This window comes from Anabrus simplex, chromosome 3 (assembly GCF_040414725.1).
Source record: "Anabrus simplex isolate iqAnaSimp1 chromosome 3, ASM4041472v1, whole genome shotgun sequence".
NCBI classification, from domain to species: Eukaryota; Metazoa; Arthropoda; class Insecta; order Orthoptera; family Tettigoniidae; genus Anabrus; species Anabrus simplex.
This window is the reverse complement of record NC_090267.1, coordinates 468,282,394-468,304,644: the sequence shown is the minus strand read 5'-3', so window position 1 is coordinate 468,304,644 and position 22,251 is coordinate 468,282,394. Positions and strand designations below refer to the sequence as shown.

Here is a 22,251-nt window from a genome sequence, read left to right as displayed (position 1 = left end):
ACTGACAGTGACAATGCAACACCAAAGAGGAGTGGTTCGAAAGGGATGAAAGTTGGGGAAAAAACAGAGACGGCACGGACGAATAATTGATGTTTATTTCAAACCAATATGCAGGTTATACAATGCGCACGGCATCGACGCAGTAGGATGTAGGACCACCGCGAGCGAAGATGCACGCAGAAACACGTCGAGGTACAGAGTCAATAAGAGTGCGGATGGTGTCCTGAGGGATGGTTCTCCATTCTCTGTCAACCATTTGCCACAGTTGGTCGTCCGTACGAGGCTGGGGCAGAGTTTGCAAACGGCGTCCAATGAGATCCCACACGTGTTCGATTGGTGAGAGATCCAGAGAGTACGCTGGCCACGGAAGCATCTGTACACCTCGTAGAGCCTGCTGGGAGATGCGAGCAGTGTGTGGGCGGGCATTATCCTGCTGAAACAGAGCATTGGGCAGCCCCTGAAGGTACGGGAGTGCCACCGGCCGCAGCACATGCTGCACGTAGCGGTGGGCACTTAACGTGCCTTGAATACGCACTAGAGGTGACGTGGAATCATACGCAATAGCGCCCCAAACCATGATGCCGTGTTGTCTAGCGGTAGGGCGCTCCACAGTTACTGCCGGATTTGACCTTTCTCCACGCCGACGCCACACTCGTCTGCGGTGACTATCACTGACAGAACAGAAGCGTGACTCATCAGAGAACACGACGTTCCGCCATTCCCTCATCCAAGTCGCTCTAGCCCGGCACCATGCCAGGCGTGCACGTCTATGCTGTGGAGTCAATGGTAGTCTTCTGAGCGGACGCCGGGAGTGCAGGCCTCCTTCAACCAATCGACGGGAAATTGTTCTGGTCGATATTGGAACAGCCAGGGTGTCTTGCACATGCTGAAGAATGGCGGTTGACGTGGCGTGCGGGGCTGCCACCGCTTGGCGGCGGATGCGCCGATCCTCGCGTGCTGACGTCACTCGGGCTGCGCCTGGACCCCTCGCACGTGCCACATGTCCCTGCGCCAACCATCTTCGCCACAGGCGCTGCACCATGGACACATCCCTATGGGTATCGGCTGCGATTTGACGAAGCGACCAACCTGCCCTTCTCAGCCCGATCACCATACCCCTCGTAAAGTCGTCTGTCTGCTGAAAATGCCTCCGTTGACGGCGGCCTGGCATTCTTAGCTATACACGTGTCCTGTGGCACACGACAACACGTTCTACAATGACCGACGGCTGAGAAATCACGGTACGAAGTGGGCCATTCGCCAACGCCATGTCCCATTTATCGTTCGCTACGTGCGCAGCACAGCGGCGCATTTCACATCATGCGCATACCTCAGTGACGTCAGTCTACCCTGCAATTGGCATAAAGTTCTGACCACTCCTTCTTGGTGTTGCATTTGCTCTGTCAGTCAGTGTATTTACTGCTCTGGCCCTCATCGTGCAGATGATCGATCCTGTCCAGAATACGAACGACAGCGTAGGATTAAATATAATATGGCCCATTTAAATATCACCATTGAGCAAGCACTCGAAATGGAATCCACAAGCATATATGCTAATACTGTGATGCAAAATAACACTCCTCCAGCAAGTACATCTTATCACAAGGAATTTCCATCCCTTCCTTTCCCTGCACGTGGGCCACTTCCCACCAATAACCTTTCCAACTCTTCTTTCTCTAGTACCTCTAAGGTGTCCTCTCGTTTTACACCCAAACGTCCTTCCACCCCAAAGTCTAGAGTTCCAGTTCACAACCAGTGGAAAACATACTACAATGGACAGCGTTCTCCTGCCAACTCCACTGGACCTATATACCCTACACAACAAGTTCAACCAAGTCAACAGCCTCAAACAACACCACAGGCTCTACCTACAACTCCACTGCTTGAAAACATTGTCCAGTTTATTTTGACGCTTAAAAACACGGCCTCCTCGGAAAATGATCCCTCTCACATACATGACGTTATTTCATTACTTTTGAATCAGAATAACCATGGATACCACACCTCAACTGAATAAAATAATACAGTGGAACTGTCACTCAATACGAGCGCATAAACTTAGCCTTCAGACTCTACTGCGAGATTACTCCATTTCAATGTGTGTAGTTAGTGAGACCTGGCTGAAGGATACTACCCCCTTTCAGCTTCCAGGTTACAATTCTATAAGAAGTGATCGTGGTGATGGTTATGGAGGGGTTGGAATTCTCCTCCAGAAGAACATCATTTATGATCAAGTAACTCTTAATCTTCGAGGGTCTAAATTGGAAACATGTGCCATCAAGGTTAACTACAGGGGTTCACCATTAACTATTGTTTCCGTATACCGATCACCTAACCAACTGGTATCTGTACACGAACTGCGTCGACTCTTTTCCAAACTATCACAGCCTGTACTTATCTTCGGAGACTTCAACTCATACACTTGAATTGGGGAAGTTCTTCTACTGACTCACATGGAATACAACTCATGGGTGTAGCTGAAGAAGAAAACTTAGTGCTACTGAATGATGGGTCCCCTACCCGAATTTCCCGACCTAATCAAGCTCCTTCGGCAGTAGATGTTACTTTTGCATCTCCTTCAACAGCACTCGACTTCTCCTGGCAGGTTCTACAGGACACTCTAGGATCTGACCACTTTCCAATATTATTAACATCGACTAATACATCAACCATTCCTCATACCATCTACCAAACATATCGCTGGAAAATTCGACAAGCTGACTGGGCAAGTTACAAGGAGGCAATAGATCTCATCCTGGAAGAATACCACGAAACGAATGACATTGTCAGAGACTATGAAACATTCTGCGATTCCATTAATCGAGCAGCCTGCCTTACAAATCCACAAAACAGACCATATGCATACAGCGAACGACCTCCAACTCCCTGGTGGGATAAAGAATGTCAAGCTGCGCTGCATGACAGGCGTGTGGCACTCCATCATCATAAACAGGATGCTTCTGAAGCTAACTTCCTCACCGTACAACAAACTCAAGCGAAAGCAAAACGCTTATTCAAGCTTAAAAAGCGTCAGGGTTGGCACCAATATTGTACTTCTCTCAACTCATCTATCTCTCCTGCTACGATGTGGTGGAATATTCATCGTTTCCGAAACTCACAGAACTGCCCTCAGTTTACATCTACATGTACGATACCAATAAAAGAGGACATCGTGAGAAAAATGGCCCCTCCTCCAGCTCATATAGGTTATTTACCACACAATGGCCATGAAGATAATTTCCATCCACTACTTTGTCCATTTGAATTTCAAGAACTTATTATTAAAGCCTTGAAAACGAGTAATAATACTTCCCCAGGCCCAGATAACATCCATTACCCAATGTTACTCAACATGTCTAGTAATGGACATAAGAAACTACTTAAGCTGATGAACAGAATGTGGTTTCAAAGAGTGCATCCTCCGTCATTTAAACTTATTTGTCTGGTACCATTATTGAAGAATGGGAAAAATCCACGACTATCTTCATCCTATCGCTCACTGTCCTTGATATCCTGCTTGTACAAGACTATGGAAAGGATGATTAAGCATCGATTAGAATGGTGGGTAGAACATCACAAGCTGCTACCACAACAAATGGGTTTTCGACGTGGGAAAGGTACAATAGATACACTTGTACATCTAATTACAGACATCCAACTTGGTTTGAGCAATAACAATTACGTTGTGGCAGTGTACACTGATCCGTCTTCTGCGTATGACAGAGTGCTTATTCCCGTCTTAGAAGACAAATTACGCTTCCTACATCTCCCAGAGGACTTTACTGGGAACCTCAGTTGCCTTCTACAAGATAGACATCTCATGTTTCACAATGGCACGACAATTGGTCCTCGAATGACATCCCACGGTCTTCCACGAGGCTCTATCTTGGCTCCATTGCTTTTTAACATATACATATATTTGCATTTATACAGAAGCTGAATCCTTGGACAAGTGTCAAGAACAGATGACGGTTGCCATGAGGACTTTCACTCCTTGGCCTCATAACCATGGATTAACGATATCTGCAGGAAAATCAGCAGTCTATATCTACACTCGACATTCGAGACCCCCACTGGACACAATTCATCTGGGTTCCTACTTATTTCCCTACAAGGTGGTAGTGCCTTATCTAGGACTTCTCATCGATCACAAATTGACATGGTCTCCATATGTTCATCATGTGCTCCGTAAGTGTGATATTTCAGTCAATATCTTACAAGCCATTAGAAGCTCTTGGTGGGGCTGTGACCCGAAAATTGCGCTGCAACTGTACAGAACTTTGATTCGACCTCTCCTGCATTATGGAAGTGGATGCTTTGCTACGACTTCCAAAACTTGTTAACTAAACTAGACAAATGTCAGTAAAAGGCCCTTAGACTCTGCATAGGAGCAATGCAGTCTACACCTACAAATGCTTTGCTACTTGAAACACTCGAACCTCCTCTCCATCTATGAAGGCAGTATCTAGCGGGGAAATATATTTTCAAACTTTTTCAATACAGGAAGTCTCCAATACTTCACAAGATATCCAAGCTGACTACCCTAGTACTGACTTCACGCTACTGGAGAAAGAAACGTCAACCGATCCTAGTGGATGAATTTACCAATCTCAGTGGTTGCAGACGTATTATAAGCACTACAGATACCCATCCCAGTTTTAACTCTTCTTTTGAAACTACTATTAAGAAACTGGATATTCGACTAGAAACATCATTTGAGATCACTGTGAACTGTAACGATGTCAGCCTGAAACGTTACCTGGCAGAATGGCCACACGCCCGACACATCTACACAGATGGATCAAAGGACATACAGTGGGTAGCGCCTATATGGATGTTCAATCTGGCAGTTGTGGTAAATTCAAGCTATCTCCGACAGCATCTATATTTACGGCTGAGCTTACAGCCATTTTGGGGGCCCTCAAATACGCTGCAAATCTTCCTGAGCGGTTGATTGTGGTGTTGTCTGATTCTAGATCAGCACTGCAGAGTCTACAAACCATTAACTCACGGACATCATCCTTGATTCTCGTACACGAGATTATTGCACAGGTACATTGACTTGAGACACAGGGGAAGAAAGTTTCATTTGTGTGGGTAAAATCCCATGCAATGAGCTAGCAGACAAAGCAGCACGATCTGCAGCCACTGAAGGCCAACAGACCTACACGACAGTTCCAGCATCGGCTTACACCTCTTTGCTTCGTCGACGGCAATTGACGGCGTGGAACGAGTGGCATGATACCTCCCAACAACGCGGAAAACACTATGCCACTATCCATCCAGATATTCCAAAAGGTTCTTTGGCACCATCAGCGTCCCTATTCGCGTCAATTCATCAGAACAATTGCAAGAATGAAGTTTCATCATGGTTGTTTCCCTCAGCATCTGCAAAAAATCCAATTACTATGATCTCCCTTCTGTTCATGTTCAGCTGATACAGTTGCCGATCTTAATCATATATTCTTTGGATGTCCACACCACTTTGTACGCACGACTTGCCTACTTCAAAATTTATTGGCATTGGGATACAAATTACCCCCTATTCTTTCGTCAATTCTCCACAAAAGTGACCAATCTGCTTACTTTGAGTTATATGCATTTCTTTCTGACATTGGACTGCGAATCTAAGTCCTTCACCTAGCATTGAACTTACCCTATCAGAACTACAACACTCCTATCTTCTTCTGATACACGGCCTAGTCACGCGTACCACTGGATGTCCTCATAGGCCTTATGATGAGAAGACGAATCCATCTCTCCTACCTCCGAGCAATAAATAAATTAAAAGATAAGTTCCTATAAAAATCCCTTCCATTCATAATTCACTGGCTGAGTGGGCTTCGACCCGAATGCAAAAATATATATATATATATAGTTCAGTGAATGTCACTTCATTAGAAGTCAGAGTGTCTTTCTTTCTGACTGGAAGACAATGGAAAGCAAGAAATAGATTTACTGATAATTTCATGAAATGTCGCACTGCAATGGAAAGAAGGTATCAGCACCACATTTTTCAAGAAAAACTAAGAGAAAAGTATTCAAACTAGAGGGTTAACAATAAAAGACATATGGCTAAACTTTCACGGAAGAGAATTAAAAAAACATACAATCACATCTCTCGTTGAACTCAGTGAAAAACAATATGGATCCAGGAAATGAAGATTAACAGCTTACGGATGTTCTGAGAGATAGGCCTGGAAATAAACTCCAATAAATGTGTCAGAGTGTGTTTTGAAAAAGGGAAACTTGTTGAAAGGAACCTGTTAGTAGAAGAAAACATGATGATTAACACTAACAAACAAGGTGAACAGTTTCACTACCTTCCCTTCACCAATACGATTAACTTTGATGCAAATCCAGTTCTGAGAAACCTACTCCGAAAATTAGATGTGCTTACATCTTTTCCTCTACTTAAGCCTAATCAGAAAGACGTTATGAATACAGTCCTGCACTTTTCTATCCCTTTCAGACTGCTCAACTGACATGTATAACCTCTAGTTTTCTCAATGATGAAGATAAAATAATACAAAGGTTCTTGAAGGGAATTTTTGCAGTTGCCTACTGACATTCCAGATTGCATGTTATATTCTGATAATAAACATAAAGGTCCAGGTATCTTCAAAGCATTGTGGGAAGCAGCACTCCAACATATCAATGCTTTCAATGTTCTAATCAGGACTGCTGTTGCATATGTTTACGCTAGTCGGGAGCCAATAAATGAAATTTCATCTTGTCCAAGTTCTTTGAACATAGCTAATAATGACAGAATTATTGATCAACTTTAGACTTCTAGGTAGCAGGCAGGGACCCTCTTTGGAGGCAGCCCCGGCCCAGGGAGTGGCGCTCTTGCCTATGCGAGTTCCAGAGCACACTGACCCAGCGTGTGGCATCTGGTAAAGGTTCCAGCTTACGGTAACGAGTGAAGATCTCAACATGATCTACAGCAGGGGAGATGGACTTCGGAACGGCAGAGATTGCGGAAGAGGCAGCCGAGTACTCAGGGAATAATATGAGTACACTATTCATCAGCAGTATTTGTTTTCCTATGTTAGGGGCTGCTGCAAGGGCGTCTGTTCTCCATGTAAGAGGCAGTCTGAATTATTGCTGGCAGTAGCTCTAAAATGCCTTTAGGAGTGGCGATCTCTTCGTAACAATAGACTAAAAATTAGTGATGATATACCATCAACACACAGACCTGCCAGGAGCTGGACAAACGGAAATGAAACTGATAAAAATGATGATGATGATGATGGTGGTGGTCTTTAGGATACAAGGAAAATACATCAGGAACTTCAAGACCATGAAATGTCTGCCTGGTACTCTCTACCTCACAAAGTTATAGGAGTTGAACTTTATGTGGACAGGAGGAAGATTCATATACTGGGCTTGAGCTAGACAAAATAGAAAGGGACAAATTGTTGAGAGGAGGTTACAAACTGCACTGGCATGGTAATAGAAAGGAAGCACAAAATTGAGGTAGGTTCGGTACTCCACAAAGATATCACACTTGTCACAGATGTTACCTTCGTAAATGATAGAATAATGAAATTCTGAGTAAACTTAGAGAAGAATAGTTTTACAATAGTCCAAGTGTATGTCCCTCAGCAAGGATGCAATGATGATGAGAAAACAGAATTCCTGGATGATATGGAAGACAATGTTATGATAATTGTGGATCTGAACGCTCAAGTTGGGGTCAATAGATCTGGGTACGAGATGGTGATTGGCCCTTTTGAATATGGAACAAGAAAGGTAGAGGGGGGAACATATAATAAATTTGTGTGTAAGAAACAATCTTTTAATAAAAAATACATTCTTCAAAATACAGAATAGCCGTAAAATTACTAGATATGGCTGGCAGGGAAAATCAAAGACAGTTATTGATTATGTGACAACTGATAAATTAATTGGAGAAAAAATTAGGGATATGAAAGTTATCCCAAGTGACAGCTTGGATAGTAACCACAGAATTCTTAGTAGTTGATCTAATTGAGTAGTTAAGGTAACACCTGCAGTAGAGAGACTGCCAAAGATTAAAGAATGTAAACTGAAAAATGAAGAAATCAAGAAGGATTTTCAAAATTTGATAGCAACTTAAGTGCCAAGAAATGAGACATGTAGTATTGATGAAGAGTAGAATGCATTTAGAACAAAAATAGTTAATTGTACTATAGAAGTATATGGTAAAACAAAAGGTAAAGTCAAGGACAAAAAAAAAGTTGTTGGAATGATAAAGCATACAATTAAAGAAAGAAATAGGGCAAAAAAGAACAAAGATGTTCATAATCAGGCTCAGGAAATTGTACCAAAGGACAATAAAAAATAGGAAGACAGGAACAGGAATAAGAAACTCAAGGTAAAAAGAGTAGTGAAAGAAGAAGAGCTGGGAACTTTTCACCCAAAGAATTGAGGAAGACAGTAAAGGAAATCAGAAAATCTTATACGGGTTAATGAAAAGTAAAATATCACATAGGCAAAAATGTAAAGCTATTTAAACAGAGGATGGAATCATTATCAGAGACATGGTAGGAATCAGAAAAGAAATGAACAGTTATTTTGAAAAAGTACTGAATGGGAAATGTGAACAAGAACAGGTTACCAAAGTCACTAATGAATTAAAGAAGGAACTACCTCCAATTACTTGAAAAGAGTCAGAAAATGCCCTGAAAGAAATGAAAAGTCAGTGGGAGCAGATGAACTAACAGCAGACATGATTAAGGCAGCTGGAATGATTGGGGAGAAAAAGAATTATAATACCACTATTTAAAAAAGAAGTGCACCAATTAAGGAGGCATCACCCTTTTGTCACATTGCCTTAAGATAATGGAGATTATAAAACAGAGACTGAGAGAAATAATGGAAGAACAATCTGAAGAGAAACAACATGGATAGAAGAAATGGATGAACCACAGATATATATTTTTTCACTCAGGCAGTTAAAGGAAAAAGGGAAGGAGTTGATAATAGTGTATCAGTTATTTGGAAAAAGCATATGACTGGGTGGAGAGAGGAAAATACTTTTCCTTTATCTCCAATTAGATATACAAAAGTCAAATGTAAGTTCAGGTTAATTTTTGTCTATCTTAGAAGTGAAGCTTCCACGGTGTGAAGAATTATTTAATTTAATTTCCGGGTTTAACCATGTTGTAGTTGTCTGCACATCACATACAGTTTGCTGATGTTTCGAATACATTGCAGTATTCTTTATCAAGGCAACTGAAATACCCCTACTCGATCCGAGGTAATCAGTCTCCCAGGCAGAAATTTACACTACTAGGGTGGCCCTGACCTTGGCCTTTTATATCCTAGCCTTTCTGGCTGTCTCATGAGTATTCTGGAAGGAATGTGTCACAGCCAGGTAGTGGGGGCTTGTGTATCTTGTTATGACATCACAGTAAAACGGCTAAACGGAATTTCACAAAATTTGATATTTAAGTTCAGGAATAGCCAAGTTATACACCAGGCAATATACAATTTGTCCTTGAAAAAGGTTCGAACATGTACAGAGGAGGCTGCACGCAAGAAAAGGAGAAAAGATTCTATAAACATAAGTCGTGAACACAATATCTTCGGAGTTATGGTCCGCTACCACTACTATCAATGAACACAATGTTCCCATAATTAACGGAAGGTCGTATGCAACAAAAAACAGAAATACATTCCTACCTAAACATTGGTCGTAAGCCTATTAGCATGTTGTGTTACGTCTTATTATGTAGAAGGGAAATATCTTGCACTTCAAGCATTTTGACAAGAGACAAATGCGAAATCGCTGTACGTGGGTAATTGATGCAGTGCATCGTGTATATGCATTTGTTCTGTATCCAGCAAGAACAAAACACACTAGTCACTGTATAGTATTCCACAGATTGCAGGTCACCCACGGACATCAGTTTGAAAAATCTGCACCACACCTCTCTAGAGGCCATACACCATTGTTGTTGTTGTTGTTATTATTATTTTTATTTTTATTATTGCTGTATCCAGCCGGCCCCACAGTGCAGGCGTAGTGTGCCTGCCTCTCACCTGGAACCCGGGTTCGATTCCCAGCCGGGACAGGGATTTTCGCCTGGAACTTAGGGCCAGTATGAGGTCCACTCAACCTAATGTGATTACTTTTTTTTTTTTTTTTTTTTTTTTTTTTTTTTTTTTTTTTTGCTAGGGGCTTTACGTCACACCGACACAGATAGGTCTTATGGCGACGATAATGTGATTACAATTCAGGAGCTATATTATTATTACTGCTGTATCAAGCTGGCCCCACAGTGCAGGCGTAGTGTGTCTGCCTCTTACCTGGAAGACCCGGATTCGATTCCCAGCCGGGACAGGGATTTTCACCTGGATCTGAGGGCCAGTTTGAGGTCCACTCAGCCTATGTGATTACAATTCAGGAGCTATATGTCTGTGAGATAGTGACCCCAGTCTAGAAACCCAAGAATAATGGCAGAGAGAATTTGTCATGCAAACATGACACCTTGTAACCTACAGGCCTTCGGACTGAGTAATGGTCACTTGATAGGCCGTGGCCCTTTGGAGTTGTTTTTTTCATGGGAGGGCAGTTAGCTGTATCAAAAAAAAACTGCAGCAAACAAAAGCTATCCAAGATAAAAAAAATATCTTTTAAGTTTTTAGCATACAAGGATATTCGTATGATCAAATAAAGTTTAAAAAATACCTGAAAAAGAAACCATTTGACAACAATTTTGTATGTTAGAAATTATGCAAATTACAGTATTAAGTACTATACTGGCTTGAACTCCACAAATCCACATCTTGCAGATCATATGGCTGCAGTATTGGCAAACACAACTTCTGGCGTGGAATCAGAAAATCTAAACAAAAGACTGGCAATACTCCAATGTAATATACAGAAGAGTTTTTAAAATGCACTAATAGATGGCAGAAGCAATTAAAATAGTCAAGATGCCTATATGCCTATATGCAGCTAATTCAAGTTACAAATGTATTTTGAATTTCATAAATGCCTAAAGCTGTCAGACCCAAAGCAAATGGAGCTGCTGTTGACATCATTAGGCATCAAACCCAATTAAGGAAATAATTTTGTTTACAGTTAATCTGCAATTTTCTCCAGGTTGAAAAGAGACACTAAAAAAATTTATATTGGACACACATTCTCATACCCATATGATAATTCATTTTTCTAAAATTCTTCTGCATTTGATTGACAGGCAGGTCTTATGTAACAAGCTCACAGATATGTGACCAAAACTGAAACAATATGGATGCAGTAAGGGAAGGTTAACAGTTGATTTAATTTTAGGAGTTTGTCAACTGATGGAAAAGTAACTATGGATATAACAGATTGGTTGGTCTTTTTGTATATCAGAAAGATTCTCCTTCTTTCCCTTAACTTTTTCCCAGTTCTTTGGAGTCAGCACTAATGTGTATGAAGCCCAGTTCTACACCCAGATGCCCTTCCTGACGCCAACCCTATGTTCAGGGATTGTATGTTTCTTCGGTGGCCCAGAGCTAAAGGAACAATTCAAATCCCAGACGCAGCCGGGAATTGAATTTGGGCCATATGAACTGAAGTCCACTACGATAACCACTCAGCCAAGGAGAATGACTCTTGTATATCTTGTCCAAGGAAAATTGGATCAGATGATGGTATGATTGAGAGAATCTATTGTAAAATCAATATGTGTAACTGAAAGATTTCACAATACAATGAGGTTCAAATAAATAATTATACTTATTTTATGTCCCACTAACTACTTTTACAGTTTTTGGAGACACCGAGGTGCTGGACTTTGTCCCACAGAAGTTCTTTAACTTGCCAGTAAATCTACAGACGCGAGGCTGACATATTTTGAGCATCAAATACCACCGGACTGATTAAGAATTGAATACACCAAGTTAGACTCAGAAGGCCAGCACACACAGCCCAGCACAATGAGGTTAAAGACAGACAGAAGCTCAGTCTCAACTTCTCATTGTGATAACAGAAGAGATCCAGGTAAAATTCCACCAAATCATCACAGATGAAAGAAAAGAACGTTGTGTTCATCCCAGATGACATACCTTTTTTATGTGTGGAAAGTAGATTAAAAGGAACTACAAGAGCACAAAACTAACAAAAGGAAATAACCTCAAATTCAGCTATTAAAAAAAAAGACCAAGATAATGGTCAGTAAAAGAGATGGGAGGCCTATACAAATACAGTGGAACCTCAAATCTCTGTTTCTGATGGAACCACAAGAAAAAAATGTACAACACACGAAAACAAATAATCTGGGAACAAGTGAACCATAAACAATTTGGCTAAATGTCACAAAAATTAAATATGTATAATTATAATCTTACAACTCAAGAATATGGTTTTGAATGTAAGTACGGTATTGATTCTCAAAAGTTCTTGAACGCATTATATTCAATTCTGCCCGTCACTAATCACAATCAAATTGGAAAGAAAAATAATACTGTATCATCAAAACTTCAGAAATTATGGTTGTTAGTGACCTTCAGCTCAGCTGTAAAATGTAACATGCGCAAATAACGACTATGGACTATGTTGTTTGTTTTTTTTTTTTTTTTTTTTTTTTCTACACAAAAACGTACAATTTCCAGTCTTATATTAGGAACAAGTGCCGGCCCCGTGGTGTAGGGGTAGCATGCCTGCCTCTTACCCGGAGGCCCCGGGTTCGATTCCCGGCCAGGCCAGGGATTTTTACCTGGACCTGAGGGCTGGTTCGAGGTCCACTCAGCCTACATGATTAGAATTGAGAAGCTATCTGACGGTGAGATAGCGGCCCCGGTCTAGAAAGCCAAGAACAACGGCCGAGAGGATCCGTCGTGCTGACCACACGACACCTCTTAATCTGCAGGCCTTCGGGCTGAGCAGCCGTCACTTGGTAGGCCAACGCCGTTCAAGGGCTGTAGTGCCATGGGGTTTGGTTTTGGTTTTATATTGGGACCAAAACAGTAATAAGACAATCCCAAAACCTCCCATGGCTTTATGTATGTATGTATGTATGTATGAATGTATGTATGTAAGGTGCAACATCTGTTCTGGTCTCGATAACATAATCGTATACAATAATATTAAAATACTAGATTTGTGTTAAGAAGCAGCAGTTTTGATTCCTGCTTGAAAGCCCAGAGACTATACAGTGCCCTGAGGGAAGTGCCGAAGACCTGCTCGGCAACACAATTTAAAAAAAGTAAAAATCATCTAACCCTAGACATAATGTAGACTTTTAACGAGTACGGACATTTGATGAAACTTGTTCTGTCTTCAAGCAGAGCTCCCAAAATGTGCCAAAATGTGCTCTGTCTCCCTCCAACTGTTGTGAACACTCTCTACTTCATGATTTCCCAGGATTCTCTAAACAATACCACCAAATGGTCCCTTATGAAAGTTCACCGCCGATCACTTTTCCAGTACAGTACTTGCTCTAATTATCGCAATGACTGGACGGACTTTAACACCAAGATCCTTAAGTATGCCATAGCCAGCCTTTCTTGAAATATGCTTGATCGAGGATTTAACGCTGATGGGACTGAAATTTCTGGACAGTTGATCCAGAAATCATTTCTTTGAGGAACTGATAATGTGGGATTATTACATAATTTAATTAGGATGCTCGTGAGACTATGTAATTTAAACAAATAATCCAGAAAAACGTTGGTTCCGGGAACATATAATCAAGGTTCTACTATGTACTGGTTCCATACAAAATGAAATCACCAAGCTTCAGACTGGTAGCAACTTGTAGAATGTGACTTAAGACCTAATATGGATCAACAACATGATGAGGATGATGATGTTTGTTGTTTAAAGGGATCTAACATCTAGGTCATCAGCCCCTAATGGTACAAAATGAAACAAAATGCCATGACAATTTAAAAGTCCAAAATCATCCACTGATTAACAACAACAAAAAAAGGCCACTGAAATAGTAAATAATCAACAATAACATACAGGTTTCTTTTTCTATCACTTACAGGTAATGTAACACGTAACTTTCCCTCCACAAAAGAGAATATTTCCATTCGACCACTCTCAGGTAGCACTATTGGCAGCATAAATTTAAGTTACCCCATGCATAAATTATCAGCCATTCAAGGGTAAAACAATACTTTATCTGCCAGAGAAGTCTTGAGAGGTGAATATTATTACAGGTAGACACCCTCCCCCCCTCCCTTCCATTTCTTTTAATATAACATTGATGTAACACAATACTGAAATTAGCTCAGTCATCATCATCATTTCCCATTATTAAATAGCTGTAGCCGGGTATGGGCAAATATGGTTCCTCTCCACTTTCTTCGGTCTTTCCACCACTCCTACTCCAACACTGTGTCTCAATCCAGGTTTCTTCCTTTAATACTGCGTTGGATTGTGTCATTTCATCTCAATGGTGGTCATTCGCAGCCTCTCCTTGCATTTGCATTTTCATCACCTTTTTTTGGCATTCTTTCATCACTCATTCGCTTTATGTGCCCAAACCATTTTAATTGGCTCTTTTCTATTCTATCATTCACTTTCTCCACTCCAATTTCTTCCCGGATTTTCTCATTCCTTATTTTGTCTCTTCTACTCCTCTGCATCATACTTCTTAAGAACTTCATTTTGGCTGCCTGAATTAGACTCTCATCCTTTTTTGTCATTTTCCAAGTTTCTGCTCCGTAAGAAACAATGTGGAAAGAAGAAGAACAAGAAAAGGAGATATTGATATTAGAAATAGAGGAAGCCATACAAAAGATGAAGAGCGGTAAAGCAGCAGGAGTGGATGAGGTAACTACGGAAATGATAAAAGCAGCAGGACCAATAGGGCTACAGTGGCTGTACAGATTATTTAGAATAATCTGGAGGAAGAAAGAGATCCCAGAAGAGTGGGGAAAGGGTTTAATTATCCTAATATTTAAAAAAGGTGATAAAAAGGAATGCAATAACTAAAGAGGGATCACCCTTATTGCTCATGTAGCTAAGATATTTGGGAGAGTATTGGAAGGAAGACTGAGGAGGAAGCTAGAAGGGTAAATGGAAGAAGAACAGTATGGTTTTAGGAAAGACAGATCAAGGTTTGACCTGATCTCTACATTAAGACATATGATGGAGAAAAGATGGAATTTTGGAAAAGACATAGTGATGACATTTACTGACATTAAGAAAGCTTATGACAGTGTGCCCAGACAGTTGATATGGGCCACATTAAAGAAAAAACAAGTTAAACAGAGTGGGAGTGCAAATGATAAAAGCTATGTACAAAAATTGTGTTAGTAATGTGAAGACTAGTATAGGAAAAACAAAATGGTTTAAAGTAGAAACTGGTCTCCAACAGGGAAGTGTACTATCCCCCATACTATTCATCATAGTCATGGATGAAATTCATAAGAACATTAAGCAGTGATTGGAAAGACAGGCAACAAAAGCCACGTTGTTTGCAGATGATATAATGATATGGGGTGATGATGAAACAGAAGTGCAAAAACAAGTAGATGTATGGAATCAAGCTATAGAAATATTTGGGAGGAATGTAAGCACAGAGAAAAGTAAAATAATAGTGATGACAAGGGGAAGGAAGGAAGGAAGGAAGGAAGGAAGGAAGGAAGGAAGGAAGGAAGGAAGGAAGGAAGAGGAAAGATGAAAATGAATGCTAAAATTCTGGAAGTGGTTAAAAGTTTCAAGTACTTGGGAAGTATGATCACAGAAGATGGAAAGATTACCGAGGAAATTGGGAAAAGAATACAACAAGCAAACAGCTTCTACCAGAGTATAAGGGGTATTTTGTGGAACCAAGATGTCCTGAAGAAATGTAAGAAAGTATTATATTCAAACTATTATGAACCCATACCGTACTAACCTATGCAGCTGGATCATGGACTACAACAAAATGAGAGGAGAGTAGAATACAGGCAGCAGAGATGAAATTCCTATGAGGTGCCGAGGGCAAGACCAGAAAGGATAATTAGAAATGAAGAGATAAGGAAAAGGACAGGAATCTTGAAACTTCAAGACAAGACAGAAACAACGAAGATAAAGTGGTATGAGCATATGACGAGAATGGGAGAAGAGAGTGTGCCAAAAAAAAAAGCTTTTTCAGAGAAGTTAACAGGAAAGAGACCACAAGGAAGACCCCGAAAGCGGTGGACAGCTTCAGTGTGGGAGTGCATAGAGAAGAGGGGAGGAAAACCAGAAGATGTACTTAAAAAAGGAGAAGAGTGGTGAAGAGACAGGCAGCAATGGAGGTCCTTGATTCACAACCCGACCCGGGAAGCTGGAAACGGGAAATAAAGATGATGATGATGCTGATGATGATGTTATGGGTATGTAATACATCTTGTACATAGATTCCTTTGCTTCCATTGGCACATCTTTGTCCCATAACATATTTCTAACACTATGATAAAAACAGCTCAGTATATTGATAAAAACATGATACCACAACAGTGATGAGTATTGTATTGCAGGTTTTTAATCGTGAATGCTTCACTTGAGTTGCAAGAGTAACAAAACACTCTCACATCTACAGTCTCTGAGAAACACAGCATACATAAAGCTTTCACAAGAAAAATCTACAAGGGTAAAAAATCAAAACGTATTTTGAAAAAAACTAAAATGTACTTTAATTTTCAAATTTTAGTTTATCAGTTTTGAAACACCTGGTATAACTTTTTGTATACATTGGCATTTACGGAAGCCTTCACATAGTGTAATGGACAACATGCTCACTTCATGAACTACAGTACAGAGCCCCTGTCATGCTGGACTTTTTAAAATCATATAATTTGATGTTTTATTCATCTGCATGCTTTTTTGCATACATTATTTTATTGACTTTTTTACAATTTGCTTTACGACGCACCGACACAGATAGGTCTTATGGCAATGATGGGATAGGAACAGCCTAGGAGTGGGAAGGAAGCGGCTATAGCCTTAATTAAGGTACAGCCCCAGCATTTGCTTGATCTGAAAACGGAAAACCATAGAAAACCATCTTCAGGGCTGCCGACAGTGGGGTTTGAACCCACTATCTCTGGAATGCAAGCCCACAGCTAGACACCCTTAACCGTATGGCCAAATCGCCCAGTATTCTTTTATTGAATCGGAAACTACAATGCAATGAAAAAGGCTGCAAACAACCGTACAACTTGGCATCATTTTGTGACAACAACCAATCTGTGGACTGAATACTCAATTATGATGATGATGATGATGATGATGATGATGATGATGATGATGATGATGATGATGATGAGTGGGGTGCACAGGAACACCAATAAAACACATTACACAAGTGTATATAGTGTTTTTTTTTTTTTTTTTTTTTTTTTTTTAATGTCGCACAGACACAGGTCTTGTGGCAATGATGGGACAGGACAAGGATAGCAATGAGCAGGAAGCGACCATGGACTTTTGCCTGGCAAGGAAAAGGGAAACCATGGAAAGCAAGGCTGCCAACAGTGGGTTTTAAATTTCCTATCTCACAAATAAAAGTTACAGCTACGTGACCCAAACCACGTAGCCATCTCACTTGATGAGTGTATGAGTTTCTACGTCCAGTGTGATGACTGCATGCTGTGTGTTGTGTAGTTTGTGATGATGATGATGATGATGGTGGTGGTGGTGGTGGTGGTGGTTAAGGAAGAGGGAGAAACCCAATGTCAACACATTTCTTCTATCGAATAACAACAAGGTGCAAATCGCCATCAACATGCATGGCCCCACTCCTTATGAGAAATGTACAGATCTGGAATTGAACCCGGGCGTTTGGTATGAAATCTAGTGATTAGGAATTGCATACCACCACCTCTTCAACCCTGCCGGCCAACATTCCGATGGTGAAATATCTTTTTTCCACCAACGGGACTCAAACCGGCCTACCGCGGAATCAGATCATAAAGACTTGGAGCCTTAACAATCCTGGCCATTAGGCAGCCTATTATGGGAAATGTTTTAACCACTCAACATGGAGTGCCGTACACTGCATGCAGACTCCCCAACGCACTATGTCGCGGAGTGACATGCATTCCACGCGCAAAGCAACTTCTTATTTGTGCTTCCATCTAGCAAATATTTCTTGAACTATTACAAATGTAGTACCAGTAAGATACATCTACAGAAGAAGCATCGATCTATAGAGTTTGTATCGATTACATATGATATATAGTACAGAAATATTTAAAATAGTTTTATTTGAATCAGCCTTGTCAATACACTTATAAAATTATTTATTCAACCAAACATGTTTCAGGAATTCAACCATTCCCTTCATCGGTGGTCAGATCAAAGAATATTTCTGTACTACATTCAAACTAGTCAGTACGGATCAAACAGTCATTTTAACCTATCATGGTTAAGTTTACATGTGATATATCACGTCTCAAAACCAACAAGTTCTGTTGTTGACATCATGACAGCTAAATGTTTTCTTGTGATGGCGAATTGAAAAATTAACGATGTTTTACCGAATGATGATACAGAAAGTTTAGTTTCGTTAAGCAAAGACTAGGATGAAGAATTTGAGAGTGAAAGTAGTGGTCATGACATTGATGTTGTTTTTAATACACGATAATATCGGCCGTAATGTTATTGATGGTGGGTTTGTGTGAGAAGACATGGATAATTATAGAAGACAAATTATGGGTCTCAGAATGCTGCAAAAAACTGCTTATATCCTGTGTGAAAATTTTCAGTTGTTTTCTACTGTTGAGTTCATAAAGATGATAGTAGAATAGGCAGATATTTATGCTCAGCATCGCATGCGATCATACGGTATGTTATTTTCCTTCCGATCGAGGGTCAATGAATGTGTACCGGTTACTGTGGAGGAAATGTATGTAGTTTTTGCATTGTGTATGTTAAAGAGCATAGCACAGGAACCTGTATTGGGATCTTATTTCTAAAAAAAAAAAATTTTTTTTTAATGGGGACTTGTTTGATTTGAAAGCTCAGAAGATTCCTCCACTTCATTGACCTTGGATAATTCCAGTAAATTATGCTGTTTGTGTGTTTATGCAATAATAACAAACTGAACATTTTGGTAAAATCCATTGAACCACTTGTCATTTACGCCTGATTAATTAAAAGCCTGCACTCATAGCATGCTTGGTGCTATACTCCTCCCGCAGTACAGGGTAGCCAGAAAGTGAAAGTCGTCCCACGCTGACAGGTTAAAATGATTATCATTTACTCTGTTTTACAATGAAGAGAGTGAATAAATTGCCTTCCAGAAAAAAAGTTCAATATTTAAAGTCATGTCACTTTCCCATGCACACTTATATTAAATTATTATATATTCACAATACTTACCCCCATTGATCAAATGAGTTGATGTCCCAAATGACACCCTGGACAAAAATCTTGTGCTCATACAAGGCTGAAAATAAAAGAAAAAGAAAATTACAGAAACTTCCACCTGAAATGCCTGCGAAGAAGTTCTAATGAAACCAGATTATGTAAGAAACATCTAAGACTCAAATGTTGAAGAAACAAAAAAATTTATCTAAAAAGCAATCCTTTAAACACACTTATGCACTGACAGATTCTTATTACTGGCCCCGTCTCTTTTCCAACACCCCATGAGTTGCAAGATTCATGCCCGGTTTCTGGAATGGAGAGATAACTTTCCGATAGCTATTGCTTTGTTACAGCTGTCGACTCGATAAATCTTCGCTGCGTTGCACAGCGGAACAGCAGCTAACTTATCGAACTGTCTACTATTGGCTCGTTGATCAAGTTTCATAAATACACACTAGCTGCCACCTCGAACTGCTTTGTTTTTGTGCATTGCAGATTGTCAGGCGCATGTGCACAAGTAATGCATCATATTTGAGATTTCTGTGTAGCTCCTATTATCCCCTCTTTGCCATGCAGCAAGAAATGGGTATTTGACTAGTTCTTGCAGACGTGGGTGTCAGTTTTGCGGTGTTTGAGGATTTCTAATGAAATATGCACACGAGTGGCGCATGTCATGCGCAATCCAGTTTGCACTGAGCCTTAGAACTATACCGTATCTCTTCCCTGTTATTACAAAATATGAACATTGTTTGATCAGAGTATCAGGTAATTAACATAATTATATAACATGTTAGTTCCTTATAATGTAATATCGTTAATTAAAAGCAATCCCACGATAAAAGTATATGCTTTTCTCTATTTATTTTAACCATCTACTTGGCCAATCTGTCGAAGACAGGCACAATAGCTAGTTGCGTATATACATTTGTTTGCTGTTCTGTGTATCTCAATCATATAAATGTAGATTATCATTTGTTTGTTTGTAAATGTGGGTAAGATTTCAACTAATACAGTAAAAGCTTGTTAAGACATTTCTGCAAGAGACAAGGAAAAAGACCGTGTTGAGCAAGAAAACTTACTACTGAGTACACGAATAAAAACTATCCAACAGGGATATGGAAACACTAGATACCGGTATGATTTTATGATATGATGGCATTTTACCTCGTTTATCTGCGGTTACAGTGAAAACTATATCTACCATTCCTAAAGATGACCGGAGAATATTAAAAGGTGTGAAACACACGAAAAAACAATTAGGAAAACCTTTTCCACTGGAGATTATAAAATAACAGTGCACTGAATGATGTAAAATATACCAGACAACATATATGAAAACATTTGCATGGGAGCCCATAAAAATATCAAAGTATTATTGCAGATCACACCCTTTTTTTTTTTTTTTTTTTTCTAGGGGCTTTACGTCGCACCGACACAGATAGGTCTTATGGCGACGATGGGATAGGAAAGGCCTAGGAGTTGGAAGGAAGCGGCCGTGGCCTCAATTAAGGTACAGCCCCAGCATTTGCCTGGTGTGAAAATGGGAAACCACAGAAAACCATCTTCAGGGCTGCCGATAGTGGGATTCGAACCTACTATCTCCCGGATGCATGCTCACAGCCGCGCGTCTCTATGCTCACGGCCAACTCGCCCGGTGATCACACTCTTTCTAATAAAACAAGTGGCAGTAGAAGACTTTTATTTTGGACCAGTGGGTTATTAAACATTATTTTCTGGTCACACTCTTAGACAATGAATTCGAGTTTACATTCGACCTCGGCCATGTGCAACTGCGACTTTGCCTGCTGTTTTGAATCAACAAACCTTTGATTCGACCAACTCGAATGATCGAGTCGAAACTGGAAGGTGCAGAGTTTCAATATTCACACCAACTATGCACGCTTAAAGATGTGGATGCCAGTAGTCTTGCTGACAGACTTTAATTTCATCTTCATTAGTAAGGAATTTCACGACTTTTTCCATATCCATAATTGGGCTCATCACAAGACAAATATGCACCGGACTGGTCAACTTCACATGATTATGTTCCAGACATAGGCTATCACACAACCATTCACTGTACAACTAAACACGAAACAGATTTCTAACTTCTTTTTTTTGCAAGTTGCTTGAAGTCACACCAACACAGATAGGTCTTATTGCGACAATGGGACAAGAAAGGACTAGGAGCGGGAAGGAAGTGGCCATGGCCTTCATTAAGCTACAGCCCCAGCATTTGCCTGGTGTGAAAATGGGAGCCCAGGGAAAACCATCTTCAGGGCTGCCGACAGTGGGGTTCGAACCCACTATCTCCCGAATACTGGATACTGGCTGCACTTAAGCGACTGTAGCTATCGAGCTCAGTTTTCTAACTTCTGAATGGAATGCAAAATACAAGCATTGTGTTATTCAGCAGTCTGACTGCTAACCGGCAAGCAAAACTGAGCATTTCTGAGGATAACGGCTTGCTCCTCGAAGGTGCAACTTATCCTGTGAAGTTCATGAATTCACAGCCTTTTCCCGTTATCACACAACTGCGGCGAGAGCTCTTACCCGAGTTGGGAATCACATTCCTTCCACAAGGGATGACAAATAACATTTTCAGGGCTAGGAAAATGCGATCGTACTAAGCAGTAATAGTGAAAATTCATGATGCGATAAGTGAGATGTTTTTATATAGTTAATACGATGAAAATCGGGACTTCGAAATTACGACGTGCTAAGTGCGAAAACGTGTTCATGAGGAACGCACTAACAAGGTTTTGCTGTAGTTGATATTTTGAAAGTCATTCTACATTAGAATACTTTCTCATTTAAGTGACGAACTTATTTGCAATCCAAAAGTTTAGCAAAACGGATTTCCTTTAACAGGCAAGTTCTTAAATATGATGGTGTCGGGGGACAGAAACTTGTGCATTGGGACTACAGAAGAAATAGACTGATTTAGAGACAGCCCATCTAAGGCTGAGAGCATGTTAATATGT

The 22,251-nt window shown here is 40.4% G+C and overlaps 1 protein-coding gene across 1 annotated transcript in view; it reads right to left on the bottom strand.

The window, feature by feature from the left end:
- Positions 1-22,251, bottom strand: part of Pgi (glucose-6-phosphate isomerase) — a 93,752-nt gene that overhangs the window by 2,727 nt on the left and 68,774 nt on the right. The window contains exon 10 of the mRNA XM_067143593.2: positions 19,280-19,346. Coding sequence (XP_066999694.1) covers positions 19,280-19,346 — 67 coding nt within the window. The remainder of the gene's footprint in view (positions 1-19,279; positions 19,347-22,251) is intronic.